The sequence below is a fragment of the Globicephala melas genome, chromosome 2, assembly GCF_963455315.2.
Source record: "Globicephala melas chromosome 2, mGloMel1.2, whole genome shotgun sequence".
NCBI lineage: Eukaryota > Metazoa > Chordata > Mammalia > Artiodactyla > Delphinidae > Globicephala > Globicephala melas.
In genome coordinates, this window is record NC_083315.2 from 145,062,346 (window position 1) to 145,081,872 (window position 19,527).

The window sequence follows — 19,527 nt, forward strand, 5'->3', positions numbered from 1 at the left end:
CACTTTGTATGCTCTCCATGGGCTCTCATCATCTTCCTAGTCCTGTCTCTTCCCACCTGGTGGACCCAGGCCCTGGACCCTGTGTTAGAGCTGTGCCTGAGATGTTCTGCAGGGAAACATGAACCACGAGGGGCACAAGGGAATTCAGATGGGCCCCTGTGGACAGTGAGAAACAAGAGGATGTTGCCTGGGCTTGGGAACCCAAGACTTGGTTAGGGGAAGGGTGCCAGGGTGCGGAAGCCCTTTATTAAGCCCCTTCTTAACTAGACTCATAACGTGTTAGGCCTGGGAAGGCCTCGGAGGAGCATCTAGTGAGGATCACAAATTCAAATGCCTGAAACGAGAAGCCAGGCAGGTAATAATGAGCGAAGCAGGCTTAGCAAAGGACTCCAGGGGATGGCTGCTCTGTAGAGAATGCCATTTTAGACATTAAAATTTTCAACTTTTAAAAAGGCGTGCCAATGTTGATAAGAGTCTGAAAGTGCTTTGCCTGGGTCGGAGTGAGGATGGGAAGTTGGCCAGCAGGAGCATAAGGGAACTTTCTGGGGCGATGGAAATGTTCTGCAGCTTGCTTTGGGTGCTGGTGGCTTGGTGTATACATTCATCAAATTAACTTCATCAAATAAATACCTGAGATCTGTGCGTTTTGTCATATTTTAATTAAACCTCAAGTTTTTACTTTTGCTTGAGCAAATTAATAACGTCTATCTATAAAGTGATTTGGCACTCAGGCTACCTATTTGCAAACTTCCGCTCCAATCTGACGTCTTTATCTTACAGCTTAGGCATCAGAGCCCCTGAGGGGGTAAGTGGTTTTCCCAAGCGCGCGGAAGAATCCTGACTGTCCAGAGATGGCCTGCAACTCCGCGGCCAAGAGTAGGATGACTGCCGCGTGGTCCAGCCAGCTGCCTCTCCGAGCAGACTCACTTCCCTGCCTTTGGAGCGGTGCCTGCACGCAGCGATGCTAACAGAGCCACTCCGCGGGCGGTCCCCAGAGGCAGGACAGACGTCTGCACCCGCCGGAAAGTGAGACGGTCATCTAGAGGCGCCGAGAGGAGCGGAAGTGGATGGAGCGCCAGGCCCCAGGGAGCACGGGCCAGGCGTGCAGATAAATCACGGACAGTAGCTGCACTGACCGTTCGGGATCGGCACTGAGTGCCAAATGCCGACGCAGGCAGCCAAGTTCTGGGAAAAGAAATCCGATCCGGGCGCGGCAGCGGTGGTACAAAGTGAGACCCAGCAGAGCAGGCGGGGAGGGGCTGACAGCCCCGATGGAGCCTCCTCTCGGGGCGGGCGCTCGGGCACTGGCTGAAGTCTTACCTGGTCCCCGCCCTGCCTGAGAAGGTACAGGCGTCTCCGCTCTACAGGAGAGAAAACTGAGGCTCACCGCAGCTTCACGGAGTCATGTAAGGACTGAGGTGGGATTCCAAGCCCGGTCATCTGCTCTCCCCCACCCAGAGCGAGTAGGGATCTGCAGCAGTGACTCCAAGCCCGTCACAAAGCAGACGTGTTCCCGGTTTCGATGTGGGCGCTGCAACCGAGAGGAAACCCGGGGGAGAAATGGGTACGCGGGGTGGGGGTGGGGAAGTGCTGGGGCCTAGTCTCGGGGCCGCGCGACCCGCCGGGACCTTCCGGACGCACGGAGCCCGGCCCTACCGCCGGCGCCCGCACTGATTGGCGCTCGCGGCCGGCCTCCAGCTAGCTCACCTGCCCCGCCCAGCCAATCGGGGCCACCAGAATTGGGGCTAGAATTGGGGCTGTCTCAGGGAGGCGGGTGGGCGATGCTGCTGGCTGGAGGCTGAGCCTCCCTCCCCGCCGAGTTCCCGCCTGGCCCGGCGCAGCCCCGAGCCCTAGCCGCAGGCTGCGTGCCCCTCGCCAGTTGCCGCGGCGCTCCGGGCTCCGCGCGCTTTAACGCAGCAGCTCTCGGTCGGAGCCGCCTCGCGTCTCCGCCGGCTGCGACGCGCCCCGACGGCGCCCGGAGGCGCCTGCCGACGCCGACGCCCCGCAGCCTCCCGCCGCGCCCGCCCTCGCCCGGAGCCCCGCATCCGTGCCGGCCCCGGGGAGCGGGTGGGCCCGGCTGGGGTGGGCCCGGCTGTGGCAGCCCCGCTGAAGCAGGATGTTCACGTCCAAATCCAACTCGGTGTCGCCCTCGCCGTCTCTGGAGCAGGCTGACTCGGACGCGCTGGACATCAGCACCAAAGTGCAGCTCTATGGTGTGCTGTGGAAGCGGCCCTTCGGGAGGCCGTCGGCCAAATGGTCCCGACGGTGAGTGCCCCTGCCGCGCCCGGTGAGGACCGCCGGGGGAGGGAGCCAGGGCCGAAGGACCCCCTACCAAACCCTTCATTACCGTCCTACCTCTGCCTTCCTTTGTGACCTTGGCCTCGGCCCATTTCACTCTACGCTGGCTCCTCCTGGAAGATGTGGATCCTAGCCTGGGCTGGGTCATCTCTGTCCGAGGCTGGTCGAGCTGGGGTGGGACCGCTGAGTTCTCTGCAGAATGGATTTAAGTCGGGTTGGGGAGAGTGGGTGTGGGCTGAAGAGCGTGGCCGTGGTAGGAACCCAGCTGGGTCAGATTGGGCCATACGCTGCTGCGGAGGAAGAAGCCCTGTCTCCAGCCAAAGATAGCCTCCTGGGGGCCCCACTGGGTTCCATCATCTTCACAACTCCCCTGCTCCAGGCTTCTAGAAGTGCACTTAAGGTGGGACATGGGTGTCCTACATCCCACCCCCCACTTCCGCCTACCCCCAACTGGTACATACACTAAGAGAGCTTCTGAAAGGCACCGGCCAGGAGAAGGGCCTAGAAGGCTCTGTGCCCACCCCTGGAGGAGTGATGCTAGGAGCCCCTCCAACTGTCCCTTGAAATGCATATATTTCAAGGGAGATGGGGCAGAGACTGAGGAAAGTGGGGGAAAGGATGGACTGGTCCTGTTAGAAGGATGGATCCCTTGGAAGGAGTGGTTGGGAAGGTCAGAGCAGCCTGGGTCTTTCAGCATCAGCTTCCTGGTCCCAACTCAGAGGCCACACTCCCCAGACATCAGTAGCTATTTTCCACTCATAAATGAGCCTGGAAGGTATTGGAGGAAGGGGGAGTTCACAGCCCTGAATTTGCAGGAAGCTCCCAATGCTGGTTTCAGGAGCAATGGGACACCTTCTGGACAAGCCCATCTCAGTTCTGAGGTTTTCTATGGAATGGCCTAGTGAACTCAGACCCTGATTGGCCCCTCCCTGGAGGCATGATCCTGCCCAGGAAACTAGGATTGTGTCTAGATGCCCCTTCCCAACCCACACTATGAGTCTGCCCCTGAGCAGGGGGGGCTTCATATGTTCCCAGGAACACAGTTCACGGAGACATGGTAGTGGTTGGTTCTGATGTTCTGTTTTGATGAATAATTTAATATGTCTGCAAGACCACAGAACAAACGGAGCTGTAGATGGTGTTTTACATAACTGGTTTCGCATACTTTTGTTAGTTCTGCTGGATTTCACTCTAGGGTTTAATGGGATGTAGGCTCCTTGAGTTCCTCCAAAGTTCAGCTTATCTCTGATCCCCTGAATGGAGGCCTGGGGCAGCATGGAGAGCATCTTGTGAGGGGTTTCCAGGGCTGTGCTGTCTGAGCTGCAGTTCCCGGGCGCCAGGAGCAAGCTTGTCTCTACCAGGGCACCCGAGTGGTGATGGGAAGGCCGCTTATAAATTTAAGAACCATTAGCAGAGTGGCCCCATCACCACTTCTACCTCAGCTGCTCCAGGCAGCCCACACTCCTCCACTGGGTCTGGCTGCTGTCCTTGGTATTACCTCCAGACATCCAAGATGTCTCTTTCCAGGCATTTTCACCTGATTGCATCCCTAGTAAATGCTAGGGGTCTGCAACCCTCAGGTGTGGGGACCTGGCCCCTGCAGCTACAGTTGATTCCAGGGCTAGGAGGTGTTGGGGACAAAAGCTCCAGCTAAAAGCACAGTGATGGAGCCAAGGGGGCCTTGGAGAGCTGTAGTGCCCCCACCCCAAGGAGCTCCACCAGTAACCCCTACAGCCACTCAGAAACCGTCCAATCCAAGTCAGAGCAGCATACATGCCCTGCAAAGTCAAGCCCTACAGCCCCCTTCCAAGGAGACTGTCACTTCTGTTCCCTTCCTTTGTGGGAATTCTGGAGTTGCCACTGTGAAAAGACTCCCCCTGCCCACTCTAGGCCTCTGTCCATGTTCACAGTTCTGGGAACACACCAGCCACACACACACACACACACACACACACACACACGCACACACACACGCGATTTAGCCTTGGATCAGCAACAGCCAGCCAGAGAGGGTCTGGGATGGGGGAGGCATGATGCTAAGCGTAGCTCCCTTTCAACGCCCAGCAGGGCCCCTGGGTCCCAGTTCCCCATCTGTGAAGTGCAGTCTGTGGACTCCAGCTAATTAGCAGCCGCAGGAAGGCCTGGAAGGGGCCGCTCAGGCCCGCCGCTGCAGAGCCTTGCCATTAGGGCGATCGATGCCCTGGGAGGGGGACAGCTAAGAGGAGAGGCCCTGGAAAGGCTCCCAAGCCACATAAATAACGAACGGGCAGGATGGCGGCGGCTGCGGCCAGCTGGGTTCTGTAAAACCTCTTCCGCTCAGGGTGTGTTTCGGGGCTGTGCCTCCAGCTCCTGGTGCCCCAGCAGTCCTGCCCTTCCCGGGGCGGGAAGGTGCCTTTGAGCTGAAGGGTCAGCTAGTTTTCCATGAACAACGAAAAGAGAAAGGAATCAAAAACATTCCTTAGCAGAGATAAGAGGATCTGGAAGAAGTGTCTAGAGGGCAAGGTGGATGACTCTGTCCTCCCCCTAACCTGTGAGCAGTGGAGATGCGGGTGCTCAGAGACAAGGAGGAAGGGAGTAGAGCATCTCTGCCTTGGCTGGTGTCAGCCCCGTGGTAGGGCTGGTCCAGCAGACAGGCCAGCTCTCTCTCAGGGCTTCATACTTTCCCCGGCATTCCAGTCCCTCTCCCAAATCCCTCCTAACACCTCCCAAGGCTGGAGCCCCTGATGAGGCGGGCCCAGCCCATTCCTTCCTGCAGCAGGAGCGTCCACACTCCCGTCCCTCCTCCCCCAGCCCCCCGGGTGTAAGGTGACTAGTGGGCCCTGAGCCTAGCCCAGCAGCAGCTCACTCTTGGGGAACATCGGTGGATCCTGCCTCAGGGAGCTGAGACTCACGGTGTCCACGGAGTGCCAGGGAAACCATGGAGACAGTGGCCTGATTTCCCAAATCTCAGGCCACAACCTGCGCAGGTGTGGAGAGGTGATCTGCGCAGTTAGTGGTCATCATACCAAAAAGACCTGGGGAGACTTTCTTCACACAGAGATTTGGGTCCGGGAGTTTCATCTTTGGCTCTGAGCGCCGCTTCCTAAAGGTGACACTGCGGTACTGAGCTGTCCCAAAGGGCTGAGGGGAAGAGCTAGCATATCACCTCCATGCGCTAGGCTCTGCCTCACGCTAGTGACACTGGGATTTGGTCTCACTTTCTGGCTCATGTAGCGTTTCTCACAGCTGACTGGGAGGTGTCCCCCCAGCACAGCTGCAGCATTTCTGCTTGTTCTGTCCCAGCTGGAGGGCGCCCGCAGGCCCCTCTTTTTCTAATCAACTTGTGTTCTCCAAACTTCTTTTAGAAGGACAGCATTTGGTGGTAGGCAGTGGCTAGGTGGCAGCGCAGGGATCTCCCCAGACCCCTCTGTCCATCGCACCCTGCCCCTTCTGAGGTGGTGGTATCGAGGTTACACGGAGTCCTTAGCTTAAGGAGATGGGTACGCTCTCCGGATCGCAGCACAGCTGTAAGATGAAATTAACACCCATTATTTCAGGCTTCACTGCGGTCCTGTGCTGATTCTCCTGCACCAAAGTTAAAGGAGTTGGTTGTGCCGACAAGACACACTTCTTCCTCTCCCCGCCCTCCCAGGGAGCTGGCAGTGGAGGCTGTTGATGGCCTGTTTGAAAATGGGGGCCAGAACCCTTTCAGGCAATTCAACTTCCTTATGTCCAACACTTGGAAATATAAAGCCGTTTCTTTTGAGAGCAGCTGTGGCCGTTGGTGGCAGGTGAACCCATGCTTAGAGGCAGGACCTCTGAGTTCCAGTCCCAGCTCTGCCGGTGACCAGCGCATGACTCAGGCCGAGGCATGGCTGTGTCACATCTCGCTGGCTGGCAGTGTCTCATCCACAGAATGGAAATGGATCAAATTGTGGCTTTTAAACTCTGTTCCATGGTGATTCTGCAAGTGCCTCGACTCCACCACAGGGGGGCGGGGAGAGAAGGCGGGGCTCCAAGGCCCCTCCCATTTCACCCAGTGCCTTTGCACGGTTATCTGCTTGACCTAGTAAGCTCGTCTTCACTGTGTTGTTTGAAGAATCCTCACATGTTTTGGAGCCCCTTGGACTTGATGATCTCTTCCTAAACCCTAACTTGTCATCACCCATGTATCAATACGTCACAGGCAGGATTCCTCCTGTCCTGTCATCTCAGACCTAGAGCCAGGCAAGCGGCAGAGGCCAGGATGAGCATCCCCCGAGCATACAAGGCCACCCGGAAAGAATGAAAAGGGACACGCACTGAGGGCTGTGTCGTTTCTACCTTCCTTCTGTCACTTCTGAAAGGGACACTTCTGATAAGCTGTCCTTCCCTGGCTCTAGGGTTTACCTGGCTTCAAACCCCACACCCCCGTTCTCAGCGCCTGAGGGGCTCAGGGATGGGGGAGCCTGTGTGCTGGTTCTGTGCTGGACGTTTGTGCCCAGGGAAGGAGGGGCAGCCAGGCTGCGTATCCCGCCTTCCCGTGAAACGTAACCCATGGGCAGCTCGCACGTCCGCTGGGCTCCGGCTGCCCTCTTGAGAGTGAGACATCTGGCCCAAGGTCTCATCCCACAGGAAGACTTGAGGAAGTGTAAAGCCTGCGCAGGGTTTCTGCTAATCCCCGAGGGGCTCTAAGCTCTCGTTTCCTTGTTTTTGGATGAATTGGCTGCCCAGTGTAGATGCTTCTTGTTGCACTAGCAGATACGGACCCCGGCTCGTTCCTCCGTCTTCGCGCCCACCCCACCCCCGCCACACAGATTCACCAGCCTCCACACAAGGTCTTTGGGGGTCTAGTAGACTGTGCTGAGGGGAAGGTTCGGCAAAGAGCAGGGTGGAGGAGGCATTTAAATCCCAGAGGTGCAAGCACCTAGCTGAGGGTCAGCTCCCTAGTTTCTCGAGCTTTCCAGGCACCGCATCTCACTAGCATCAGAGCTGGGATTGTTCACTGCTATCTCTTGACCCTGTAGGACCGGGGCTCGTGCAACTTGCCTGCATCCTCTCGCCTCTGCATTCTCCCATCACCCCTCCTCCCCACCGCCCTCCAGGATTTCCCCCAACTCCAAGTTTCTCTCACTCTGTGATGCAAAGCCCTTTCCAGCCCGTACGCCCACACTTGGCTTTTGCATCTCCAAACATTAAGGAGCTCGGGCAGAGTAGATGGGCCTTTCTTTGCCAGGACCCACCCAGCCTAGAAGGTACCTGTGGGTCTAAGTAACATTTTTTCCCTCACTTCCAGCTGGATCGACTGTGAGGCCTATGTTAGCGCTCAAGCTCTGCTTGAGCCCTCGTCAACCTTCAGAGCACTGAGGAGGGGAGTAAAGGTGGAGGCATAGCTTAGGAAGGTTCCCTAGTTCAGCTTGGATTGCACCTGTGTCCACCCTGTCACCCATGCTAGGGCCTGGCCCTCATGTCATCCCAGACTCTGCTCTCCCCACTCTTGTCTATTCAACAAGCCCTGCTGATTCTTATCAGCAATAACCAATAACTCTGTTATAACCAATAACTCTAATCTGCACCTTTGCCGGGGTGTGGAGCCCTCAAAGCCACCGTCACCATGTCTACAACTGCAATTTGACCTCACAAGTGTCCTGTTTGAAACCCACTGGCAGCTCCCTTCATCTGCAAGAAGCAGCCCCACCTTCTCACAAGGACCACACGCCCCACCCTGATCTGGTCCCCACTTGTCTCTTTGACCTTGACTCACCCCCTACTCTCCCTCCTCCCACACCACTGCCCACCCCTTTGGCACCTACCTGCCAGTAATGCCAGACATATTCCGATAACCTCGAACACACTATTCGTTGCATCTGCTGTTGCTTCTGTCTGGAATGCATCTCCCCTTTCCTCTTCCTCTCAGTTTCCTAGATACTCCTATTCATTCTTCCAAACCCTGCTCAGTTGTCACCTCCTCTCACTTGCCACTCCCTTGGCTGGACACCCAAACCATTTGTTGCTTACTGGTCTGTACTCTTCCGGTGTCTCATACAAACTTACCACGTCACAGGGTACCCTGGTGCTTTGTAATGATCCCAGCTCCCCACTTACCAGCTGTGTAAGCTGGGGCATGTTACTTAACCTCTCTGTTCTCCACTTACCTCATCTAGCTCACGTGAGGAATGAGTAGTTAACAAACATTCTGATGTTACTAAAACAGTGCCTGGCACAAACGAGGAGCTTGATAAGCATTGAGTAGTTCTCAAATTATTGATTTATACAACTCTCGCTCCTGCATTTGCTCCCTGAGGGCAGGAAATCATCAAGCCCCAGGGCCCAGGCTGTACCAGGTAATTCATTCGCGCTGTCTGACCTGAGCCGGCCAGGAGCTTACAATCACTTTGCAGAGAGAAGCTCTAAGAAGGCAAACAACGATGCCAGGTCTGAAGCCATGAGGAGAGACAAGTGCAGCGATGAGGGGCAGGCATCAGAGAGCACAGCACTCGAGAACCTGAGCTCTGTCAGCATGTGACGCAACCAGGTTTGTTTGCCCCACGCACAGCAAGCCAAGCACTGAGCCACCCAGGTTTACAGCAGAGGGAAGTTTTATTCACAAGGCAGCCAAGTGAGGAGACGGGAGAATAAGTCTTCCCGGAAGGCAAGGAGCTTGGGGTATTTATGGTATAAACAAACAGGGTGGTCTGAGGCATGGGGAGAGGTGATTGGAGGGAAGGAGGTGAGGAAAGAGGTGTTCTGCGCAGGCGTATCTGAGTTACAGACTTCTTCATGGGACCCGTGTGCAAATTCCAGGTGAGTTTGGTATGAACCGTGGGGGAATTTGAGGCTGTGACGTCAAAAGGTCACCTACGGGGCAAGCAAGTCTATTCTGTGCAGACTGGGATCTGCCGGGTTGGGTCCCTCCGGTTTCAGCAGGTTTCGTTGTGTTACAAGCAGAGGGGTTTTAAAGAAGCCTTTCCCTTATCTGCAGTTCTGTAAGACAAGCTCGAGAGTTTCTGTGAGTCACCAGTTTCTGTTATGGGTTTTGAACCCTATGGGGCACAGTTTCAGTCCTCCCCTATCTTTTGATCCAATTCCTCAGTCTTGAGGGAAGAGGCCTACTTTCTGCTGTTAAGGGGCGAAGGCCTGCAGAGGATTTGAGCAATGGAATTGTTTTGCCTTTCATTGCAAACATGGGACCAAGGCTCTGGGTCTGGGTCTTTTCTTTTTCTTTTTTTGGCGGGGGGTGGGGTGGTGGTCTGGGTCTTTATGTTGATTGGTCATCGTATGGATTAGAACTTGGGGCTTAAGCGTGCGTGGCAAAGAGCAAGTACAGAGTTTTAGCAAGAAGGAGTATAGGTCCTAGCAAGCACATACAAAATGACGGTTTAAGTAAATCCCTCAATTATCGACCTTATTCCTGATGGGATCCATAAGAAGATATTTCCCAAGAGATCGATCCAGGCTCTCGTGATGACCCTTGTTGGAGCCAAGTTGTCTAATGTTCTCTCAGTAGGTTTTAACTGCCAATGTGGTATTAATATACACATAACAGGAGCTACCGGCCACTCCACATATGCCCCTGTCTCTGCTGCAAACCTCGGCCTCTCAGCATTTGGCTTGCTGCGCGTCAGGCAAACGAACCTGGTTCAGTAACAGGCAGACAGAGCTGAGTTCCCAGTTTGCCCTTTGCTAGTTGCTGAATCTTTCTGTGCCTCAGTTTCCTCACCAGTGAAATGGAAAAACAAACACCCCCATCTCTTAGAATTGTTATGAGAGATTTAAATGAGATAATGTCAATAAAACACTTAGAAAAATGAGTGTCTTGGTACCTCATAAATGCTCCTTAGTCTAGAGGTGAAAATACTTAAATTCTTTAAAACCAGAGAGAAGAGGCAGCCAGGGTAGACACTGACCCCCCCAGACACAGACTGACGCACACTCTCTGGGCTTCCCCACAGCACAGGGGCTGGACAGGGAGGCCCTGAGGGCTAGGACTGGAGGCAAAGCTTCACCCAGGACTGAAGTTGGCCTGGATAGAAGGGTGGGCCTTGGACAGGAGGGAGGGCAAATGCAGGAAAGTGCTGTGTGTTTGGAGGATGGCGAGCTGGCCAGCTGGGCTGGAGCCAAGAGCTCCCGCCAGGAGGAGCTTTTGTGAGCACAAATGGGAAAGGAGGTCAGGGGAGGCTGCGGCAGACATTGAACCTAATAATAATAAATAAAATAGTAGTCATAAAAGTAAACACTTAAGGAATATTTACCATGTGTCTCACAATGTTCGAAGTCTTTATGTGAACAAACTCATTTCATTATCCCGACAGCCCTAAGAGATGTACGTACTATTATTATCCTCAAGTTACTCTGGGGGACCTGAGACCTAGAGAGATCAGGGGACTTGCCCTGGTCACACTGCTGGTAAGTGGCAGAGCTCTGACCCTTGGCTACCCCAGCCTTAACACCTACTGTCTTTGGCCCATCTGTTTCCTGCCCAGGTGCTGGCACGAAGACCAGAGTAGCTCCCAAGACAGTGTGGTGTGGGTGTAGAAGCAGGGGCTGTTGTCTTTGGGTTCCAGTCCCAGCTCCACCTCTGCCCTGGCTGTGTGACCTTGCATGTGTTACTTCACCTCTAAGCCTCAGTTTCCTCATCTGTAAAATGGGAGCAAAAAGCCCTACCTTCCAGGATTGTTACATGGATCCAATACTGATACGTACGTTCTGCATGGAAGCCAGTACATGAGAACAGCTAAGTAATCAGTGACTATCTCCGACCCTTACTCAGCCAGCCCAACTCTGCAAGGCCCAGAAGGAGGCGGCCCCTGGCTTGCAGTCAGAATGAGAGGCCTGGGAGTAAGGGGACTTTGGAGAAAGGGGCAGGAAGAGGAAGTGGCCTTCTGTGCAGGGGCACTCAGGCCCTGGGCCCCCACCTGCTGAGGTGAAGCCTGAGTCATCAGCTGGAGCAGTGGGCAGGCACTGAGGCGGAGTTATAAGCAAAGCCAGCCCTTTGGGTCCTCGAAGTGTGCTTGCCAAATATGCCCTTTCTTGGGCCATCCTCTTCCTTGCCAGCCAGGGAGTCACCCTCCTCCTCCAGGTCCGTGCCGGCTCCCCTCCCTGTGACCCTCACCCCTACCCAAACCAAACCGACAGCAGCTGCAACAGGGCCAGTCTTGGCACGCATGGCGCATGGGCCCTTCACAGCCCCTGCAGCCATGGGGGCCCTGAGGCCTGCTGAAGTCTGGCTGGCGTGGAACAAAGGCTACCCTGGACATCCGTTTTCCCCTGCCTCTCTGTGCCCTCCTTCAGAGGGCAAGGGGAGGAGGGCCGTGACATCTGGGGACACATCCTGCGTGGCAGACAAGTGCGGAGGACTTTATGGGCCTTTATCCGCCGGATCCTTTCTTGCCCCTCTTGTGGCCACTAATGGATCCCTGTGCCTCCCCCCCTCCCCGACACTCCCCGCCAACAATCTGTTCTCAGCCCAGCAGCCAGGCTGAACCTTTTGCAGTGTGAGTCAGATCATGTCACCCCTCTCAGAACCCTCAGTGGCCGTCCCTCTTAGAGGAAAAACCAGCCTCTAACAACTAGCAGTCTGACTTTCAGCGGGTTGTGTCACCTTTCTGCTTCATTTCTGCCCATAGAAACGCAGACACCTGCCTCATAGGATAATAGTGAGTATTAAATGAATTAGCAGAGGTAACTGCTTGGAATAAGGCATGGCTTGGGATAAGTGCTAAGTGAACATTAGCTTTATCATTAATGTTATTACAGTAGCCAACAGGCTCTTACACAATCTGCTTTCTACCTGGCTCCCTCTGCTGCAGCCATGCTGCAGCCTCAGTTCCTTCCAGAGCCAGGCACACTTCCGACCCCAGGGCCTTTGCACCTGCAGTTCCTCTGCCTGGAACTAACCTCTCCGCAAATATTACCTTCAGGCTCTTCCTGGCCATTCTGTTTAATATCAAAACCTCCCCAACTCACCCCTCACCCCGTAACTTACCCTGTTTTATTTTCCTCCATAGCATTTATCGACGTCTAGTACATGGCATTTCTTTCTTACTTATTTACCATCTGCCTTCCCACTACACACACTCATTCAAGTATAAGCTCTATGGGGACAGATATTTGCATGTCTCTTGTCGACAGCTCTATCCCCAACACCCAGAACATTGCCTGGCGTAGGTGGGAGTGCAGCGATTCTTTGCTGAATCAATGAATGTATCTTCATATCAGCCCCAAGAGACAGATATCTGCACCCGCATTTTATAGAGGAGCGTTTTTGTTTTTTTTTTTTATAGAGGAGCTTTGAAGGAAAGACTCAGTGAGGCTGGGAGCTTGCTTGAGGCTGTGGCTTGAGGGATGGAGACTGTTTGCCTCCAGAGCCCCGTTCTCTCCCTGCCCGTGTGTCTAGAGACCTTCTACCTGCCACCCACATCCACCCCTGACACAGTGATTTGCTCTGAGTGAGAAGGGTGCTCCAGAAGTATCAGGAAGGCAAATACCACAGACTGAGTAAACAGTCGAACTGTTAAACCCTTCTGCTAAACAACAGAAATTTATTTTCTCACTGTTCTTGGAGGCTGGAAGTCTGAGATCAGGTGCTGACATAGGCAGGTTCTGGTAAGGACCCTCTTCCTGGCTTGCAGACGGCTGCCTTCTCACTTTGTTCTCAAGTGGCAGAGTGGGAGAGCAAATGCTTCCTCCTGGAAGGCCACAGTCATGTTGGATTATGGCCCTACTTCTTGACCTCATTTAACCTTAATTACCGCCCAGAGACCCTATCTCCAGATACACTCACATTGGGGGTTAGGGCTTCAACATATGAATCTGGGGGAACACAGTTCAGTCCACAGCAGTATTTCAGAAGCCATTGAAAAGGGAGGAGAAGGGTCCCCAGCAGGTGGCTGCCTCCCGTTTTCCTGTGGGTAATGGGACCTTGGGAATGCGCCACTCAGCCCTGTCCTGGGTCTTCTGTGAATTGGCAGAGCGATGAGCACAATCTCACTTGATCCTCGCAATAACCAGACGGGGTCGGTATTATCACCCTCATCCTACAGGTGAATACACAATGCTCAGAGAGGTGAGCTTATTGCCCAAGGCCCCGCAGCTGAGAAGCGGCAGGTCTGTGTTCTTAACTACTCTGAATTGCCCTTGCAACTCTCTGGGGACATCTCTCTCATCCCACAGGACTGAGGGACCATGGCCCGCCCTCTAGGAGCCCAGTGTCCCCTCCAGACAAGATGAGCACACGGGGTGTGGCTATGGAGCTAAGTGCCAAGCTCATGGCCAGTCAGCAAGTGCGGGAGGAACTCCGACGGCAGTGTGGGCTGGGCTGGTCACCAAGGGTGAGGCAGGTTCAACCAGTGGGCACTCCTGGGAGAGCTGCACAATCTCCTTCTCAGTAGGCAGTGAGCTCGGTGTTCGCCTCGAGCAGAGAGGCTGAGGGGCAGAAGTGGTGGGAAGGCCAAGAAGGTGGGCAGGGGTCAGGTGCTGGGGGGCCCAGGAGGTGCCTGCGGTTCCGCAGAGGGTGGTATTCGTGTGCTCTTCCTCCACTGGGGGAAGAGTTGGCATTAGCAGTATGTCACCGCTGAGGTCCACAGCTCCCCTCAGTATCTGGCTGGGCAGAGAGGGTCGGTGCAAATAAAGAACGTGGTTGGGGTGAGGCACACAGCAGAGGACAGAGCTGAGCTCCTTTCCTAGGGGAGGTGAGACGGTAGCTGTCAGCCATGCCAGCGACTCTCCCGCGGTAGCCGCGGCCTCAGGAAGGGTCCCAGGGCTGGTAGCACCTTCAGAGATTCGCCAGCAACTTTTCAAGCCCCTCCCAAGAGGGTGTGTCCAACCAGTGATGTGCTGATAAATATTTAACAACTGGCTCTCTTGGGAGGGGGGTGGGGCGCGGCACTGCTTTGGAACATTTGAGGATTTTCATGGTGTAAATACTCACAGTATGACTGATATCAGCTACCAGTACGGTGTCACTGAACACAGAGCCGGGGAGACTCATGCTGTTGGCTGTCATGAGCCCATCTGAGCGCTGTTTCTGGCTCCCCCAAGTCCCATGGCTCCAACAGTGACATTAGCAGGGGCCCTGGGAGGAAGGAGCCAGCCACTCTGAGTGTCCCAGAGCCTCGGGGCTCTCAGTTCCAATTGGATCTTCCCCTGGAGGGCACCTGGTGTCTTATCCTAGTCAGCTCCAAGCACGAGGTCTGTGAGAGTCCCTAGGCCATGCTCCAGCTGTGGGCATCAGTCAGAAAGCACCAAGGGCCCAGAGATCCTAAGTTAGACCCACATCCCAGAAGGAGGCTGTGGAGCAGCTGAGCCCAGAGGCAATGCGGGTGTCACGTGTAGGCGGCAGGCCTGGCCTCACCAGCCTGGTACCCACACCCCATTTGACTGCCAGTCTTCAGGACCACTTGTCGGGATCCTGTGTCTTCTTGCCCTCCTTCTGCCTCTCCTGGGGTAGACCCTAAGGGACCAAGGTGGCGGCTCACGGGGCTGAAGGTACCTGAGGGGAAGGACCACAGATACCCCCTGTGTGGCGGCTCAGGGGGCTGGAGGAGCCGGTTGTGGAAGCCACTGAAGGCCTCTTGTGCCCACTTCCACTGGTGCCAGGGTTGGGCTGCCTGCTGGTGGGTGACTGACCAGCTGAGGCCTTTGCCCGGATGTGGCACATGAGTTGGTGAGGATGAGTCTGAGCTGGTGTCCCCAGGGGCTCCCCATGTCAGCGTGGGCCCCTCAAGGTCACTCTTATCGTCCCGAGAAACCTCACCCCTTCTCTCCTGTTGCCCCTCCTTCCCCACCTCCTGCTATAGGTTTTTCATCATCAAAGAGAGCTTTCTTCTTTACTACTCTGAGAGTGAAAAAAAGAGCTTTGAAACCAACAAATACTTCAATATACATCCTAAGGTGAGGGGGCCTCTCCCCAGGGCCACAACGGGGGAGGGCCCAGTGGGGAAAACGGGGGCTGGCATCCTCTGAGGGTAGGGTACCATCTGTTGTCCTGCTCTGGTCAGCGAGTCTGGAAAACAAGTCCTTCTGGGGGCACAAGCCACCCTGGACCCCTCCTGACCTGGGTCCCCACCCTCCAGTGCCCCCTCTGGGGAGGTTCTGGCCTGGCTTCCTCTTGGGCCCTGGGCAGCACCTGGCTGCGGCTGAGGCTCCCAGAGGCCTTGAGTGACCTGCGCTGGGCGGGGGCATGGGGGTGGGCGCCTCTTCTGATTCTTTCTCAGGGTGTCATCCCTCTGGGGGGCTGCCTGGTGGAGGCTAAGGAAGAGCCCAGCATGCCCTATGCCATGAAAATCTCCCACCAGGATTTCCACGTGAGTAAGGCTCTCCCCTTGGCCTGGGCTCAGCAGGGGCAGAGCAGCTTCTCTGGGACCCCAGGCTCCCTAAGGGCAACCCCTCCAGCGGGCTGGCCTGGGAAGAGTGTCAGTGACTTGGGGATGTCGGGTGGGAGAGCAGAACAGGGCCTGCAGAGGCCTGGCCGTGGCCTCCATGGTCCTCAAGGTGGCCTCCTCTCAGACACAACCGTGGCTCCTCTTCCCGGCAGGGGAACATCTTGCTGGCTGCCGAGTCGGAGTTTGAGCAGACCCAGTGGCTGGAGATGCTGCAGGAGTCTGGGAAGGTGTAAGTGCGCACGGGCAGGAGGGGTCAGCCTGAGGGTCCAGAAGGGGAAAGGGTGTGGGCTGTGCCGACCCTGATCTCCCTGCCTCTCTGCTGGGATCCCGGTGGGCACTGAGCATCCTAGGAGAGGGCAGGGTGGGGAGGACAGGGCTGTGGGAGCTGGTTATTGTGGGGAGAGGAGACAGACCAGATTTCGAGCATCTTTGGGGGGTCTCCTAAGTGAGCTTTGAGCAAAGTGAGTTTGCTTGTCTAGCGTCACAGGTGGCAGACGTGGGCACCATTTGTCTCCAGCTCTCAGGACCAAACCCAGCATCGCTAGGAGGATTTGGCTGCCTCCTGACACCCGTCTCATCTCCCCAGGCCCATAATTAACCCTAGCTCAGACCAGAGCTGGTGCTTTGTACATCAGAGTCCAGATCACAGAAACCTCCAGCCCAGCTCTATCCATTTGCACACAAAGCCCTGTCCCAGCCCCTGCCTATTCATGCTGGGTCGTGCTTTTAGTTCCACAAATAATGCTGAGTGCCTGCCCCATGCCAGGCCTTGTGCCAGGTGGTGGGCATTCAATGGTGTAGAAAGCAGTCCAGGAAGCAATCTCTTCCCTGCTCCCAAAGTTCTGTTGGCCCAGCCCACGGTGGCCCACTTTGCAGCCTGGGCCAGCCTCCGGGGACTGTAACTGATCGATGCTGGTGGCGTGCCCAGAGCCGCGGGTGCCGAGGTGAATGCGAGCTGGGATTCTGGAGGAGAAAGAATGACGAGTACACACCATGCACGTTCTCTTTCTCCTCCACCCTTCTGTTTTAACGATTTTGTGTTTCTTCCTCTTCTCTCCTGTCCCATCTGCCCTCCCTCCCCAGGACTTGGAAGAATGCCCAGCTGGGAGAAGCCATGATCAAAAGCCTAGAGGCCCAGGGGCTGCAGCTGGCCAAGGAGAAGCAGGAGTATTTAGGTTGGCTGAGGGATGGGCTGGAAACTGAGGCTCCCTGACGGTAGCATTTCAGGGCCGGGGGCTGCAGCCCAGGGCTTGATGCAGGACTGAGAGAGCGTGTCTTGGGTGGGGCTTAGCAGGCTATGAGGAGCCAGAGACTGGCTCGGAGCCTGGAGGGCTCTATGGCGTGATACATGTCCTCTGGGCCAGCGTGACAGGAGGCAGGAGGCAGGTGGTTAGGAGCCTGGCCTCTGGACCCAGCTTTGTCATTTATCCATCAGCTGTGTGTATCGTTAGGCAGCTCAGCCTAAGTTTCAGTTTCCTCATCCTTAAAATGGAGACATTTTTGTTCCTAGCTTTTAGAGGTGGGATGAGGATCAGGTTAAATAAGAAAACGCCTGGAAGCTCTTGTGTCAGGCACGCGGTAAGGGTCCCACTAATGGAATTGACGTTATCCTGCCCAGGGCCCCAAAGGTCTGGACTTGGTCCCAGTGATGACCCCCAGCCCACTTTAAGGTTCTAGGCCCCTCTGTTCCTGACTGGCTGGTAGGCATGCTCTGTTTGAGAAAGAAGGAGGTGAGCCTGGGAGGTCGGTCCTTTGCCTGGGACCCTCTCCCCTGCTTAGACAAGTGGGGCCCCAGCACTGGTTCCCTTCTGCCTGCTCCAGACACCCTCTGCCCCCAGGACCTGCCCTGCCTCACTAGCCAGACACCAGCACAGAGGTTAACCCGGGGGTGCAGAGACCCACCTGAGCTTCCAAAGATGAGCTGTCATTGTCTTATGAATGCACGAAGCAGGGACAGTGCCGGGACGGGAGCGTAGCAGCTCAGGCCAGTGTGGAGCGTCCATCCCCGGGAGCTGCCCCACCCCCTCTGGCCTGGGCACGGCAGTGCCGACCTCTTCCTCGGGAGGAGCTGGGGGTGGTGGAGGCGATCGCAGGCACTGACCCCTCAGGACTGGATCTGGAGTGAGCTTTTCGTGACAGCGTGTGTACTTGCTTTGGCAGACAAACTGATGGAAGAGACTGAAGAACTCTGCCTTCAGAGGGAGCAGAGAGAGGTAGGGGCGCATCGAGGCTGCTCCCCGCCGCCTCCCGCTCTGTGGGCCCTTTCACAGCCACAGTGTACTGACTTGTGTTCCTGGCATTAGGGAGTGGTGTAGGGGAGATGGGCACCCAGACAACTCGCTGGGAAATCAGACGGGCAGAGCAGGGAGGCCAATGAGATGACAGTGCTTGGGACTTGCTGTTGCTTCTTGGCAAGAAGTGTATTTCTCCTTGCCAGTCGCGGGGGAGGACAATAAAAAGGGTGGGTGATCACTTTCTAGAGAAAGAGCCATTCAAAAATTTTATAAGCTGTGTCAGGAGGTAATGAGCTGCTTGTCACTGGTGATATTCACAGGAGGCTGCGGTGGCCTTTCTCATCCACAGCGGGGCTTCTGGCACCATAAAGGTGATTGGGTTGGATGATATCAGAGGTTCCTTCATCCTCTAAATGTCAACGTACAAGTTCTAAGGAGGCCAAGCATTGGCTGGGGGCAGGCTGTGGCGTGAAGGAGACCCTTGCCTCATTTGAAGACGGGGGCTGCTGAAGTCCATGCCGTTTGGGATCTCCATGCAGCACTGGGCCTTGCCTGTTCTGAGAAATCACGACCACCCCTGAAGGGCAGGGTAGGGTAGTGGTTAGCGGTGCTGACTTCAAGTCAGGCTGCCTGTGTCTGGATTGGACCTTCACTGCTTCTGGCTGTGTGACCTTGGGCAAGTTACCTAACCCCTCTGAACATTAATAGTCTCATGTGGAAAATGGGGATAATAATAGAACCCATCTTATCAGGGATGTTTTGAGGATTCAGTGAGGTGTTACATAGAAAGTGCTTAGCACATAGTACATGCTTAATGAACATCTACATTTGTGAGTGTTACGATCATTAATTAGCCCATCCTGCACTTGAACTGCCCCAGAGTGGCATACCCTGAGGTGCCTGCAGAGGGAGGGCCTGATTTGGTCCACTTCTCTTTGCCTGGTTCCTGTTCCTTGTCTCTCCCAGGCAAGTCCAGGGCTGGGCCCATCAGCCTGGGCTCAGTGCCTGCCTCTCTGACTTGACTCTTGCAAACTCCCCACCCTTTCCAACCACCCGTCACTGGGCTCAGAAACGGGCCCGACAGTCAAGAAGCATCAGGGCCCTGTAGCACCCCAAACACTCCCGGGGCCTGGCAGAGCACCTGGCCCAGGATGGGTGCATGATAAATGTTGTGGAATGACTTGATGAATGAATATTTTTGATTCTTATAATTTTACATTACATCTTGAGGACAATCCACCCTCATTTTTCTTCTTCCAAAAATTTATCAGATATTCTTGCCCTATTTTTCTTCCAGCTGGACTTCAGTATCATTTTGTCAATTACAAAACAAACAAACGAACAGAAAACCCAAACCCAGACAAACAGAAAAGAAAATCTGTTGAGGATTTGTATTAGGACCGCACGGATCTGAGGATTGGCACCATGACGGCATTGAGCCTTCTCCCCGCCCCGCAGCGTGTGGGCTGCTGGGTCCGGGCTGTCATCTGGGCTCTTCCCACATTAGGAGTTTGGCATTTTCTTCATACAGTTCTGCACATTTTGAAAAGTGAGACTTCTGGTGGGTTGTCAGCAACTTAAAAGCAGGTAATTTAGGAAGCCAGGGGATGGGATGGAGTGACAGACACAGCCGCTGGCAGAGAGAGAGAGACTTA

At 55.3% G+C, this 19,527-nt stretch overlaps 1 protein-coding gene across 2 annotated transcripts in view; it reads left to right on the forward strand.

Moving 5' to 3' along the window:
• The first annotated feature begins 907 nt into the window (after window positions 1-907).
• The window catches only part of PLEKHD1 (pleckstrin homology and coiled-coil domain containing D1), a 35,582-nt gene continuing 16,962 nt past the window's right edge, over window positions 908-19,527 (forward strand). Inside the window, exons 1-7 of one of the 2 annotated variants that reach the window (XM_060294944.1) lie at window positions 908-1,564; window positions 2,168-2,265; window positions 15,054-15,147; window positions 15,471-15,560; window positions 15,791-15,867; window positions 16,722-16,813; window positions 17,799-17,851. In XM_060294944.1, coding sequence (XP_060150927.1) covers window positions 1,523-1,564; window positions 2,168-2,265; window positions 15,054-15,147; window positions 15,471-15,560; window positions 15,791-15,867; window positions 16,722-16,813; window positions 17,799-17,851 — 546 coding nt within the window. In that variant the 5' untranslated portion in view covers window positions 908-1,522. Of the gene's footprint in view, window positions 1,565-1,634; window positions 2,266-15,053; window positions 15,148-15,470; window positions 15,561-15,790; window positions 15,868-16,721; window positions 16,814-17,798; window positions 17,852-19,527 lie in introns of those variants that run through there. The other variant, XM_030855355.2, reaches the window with a different exon arrangement.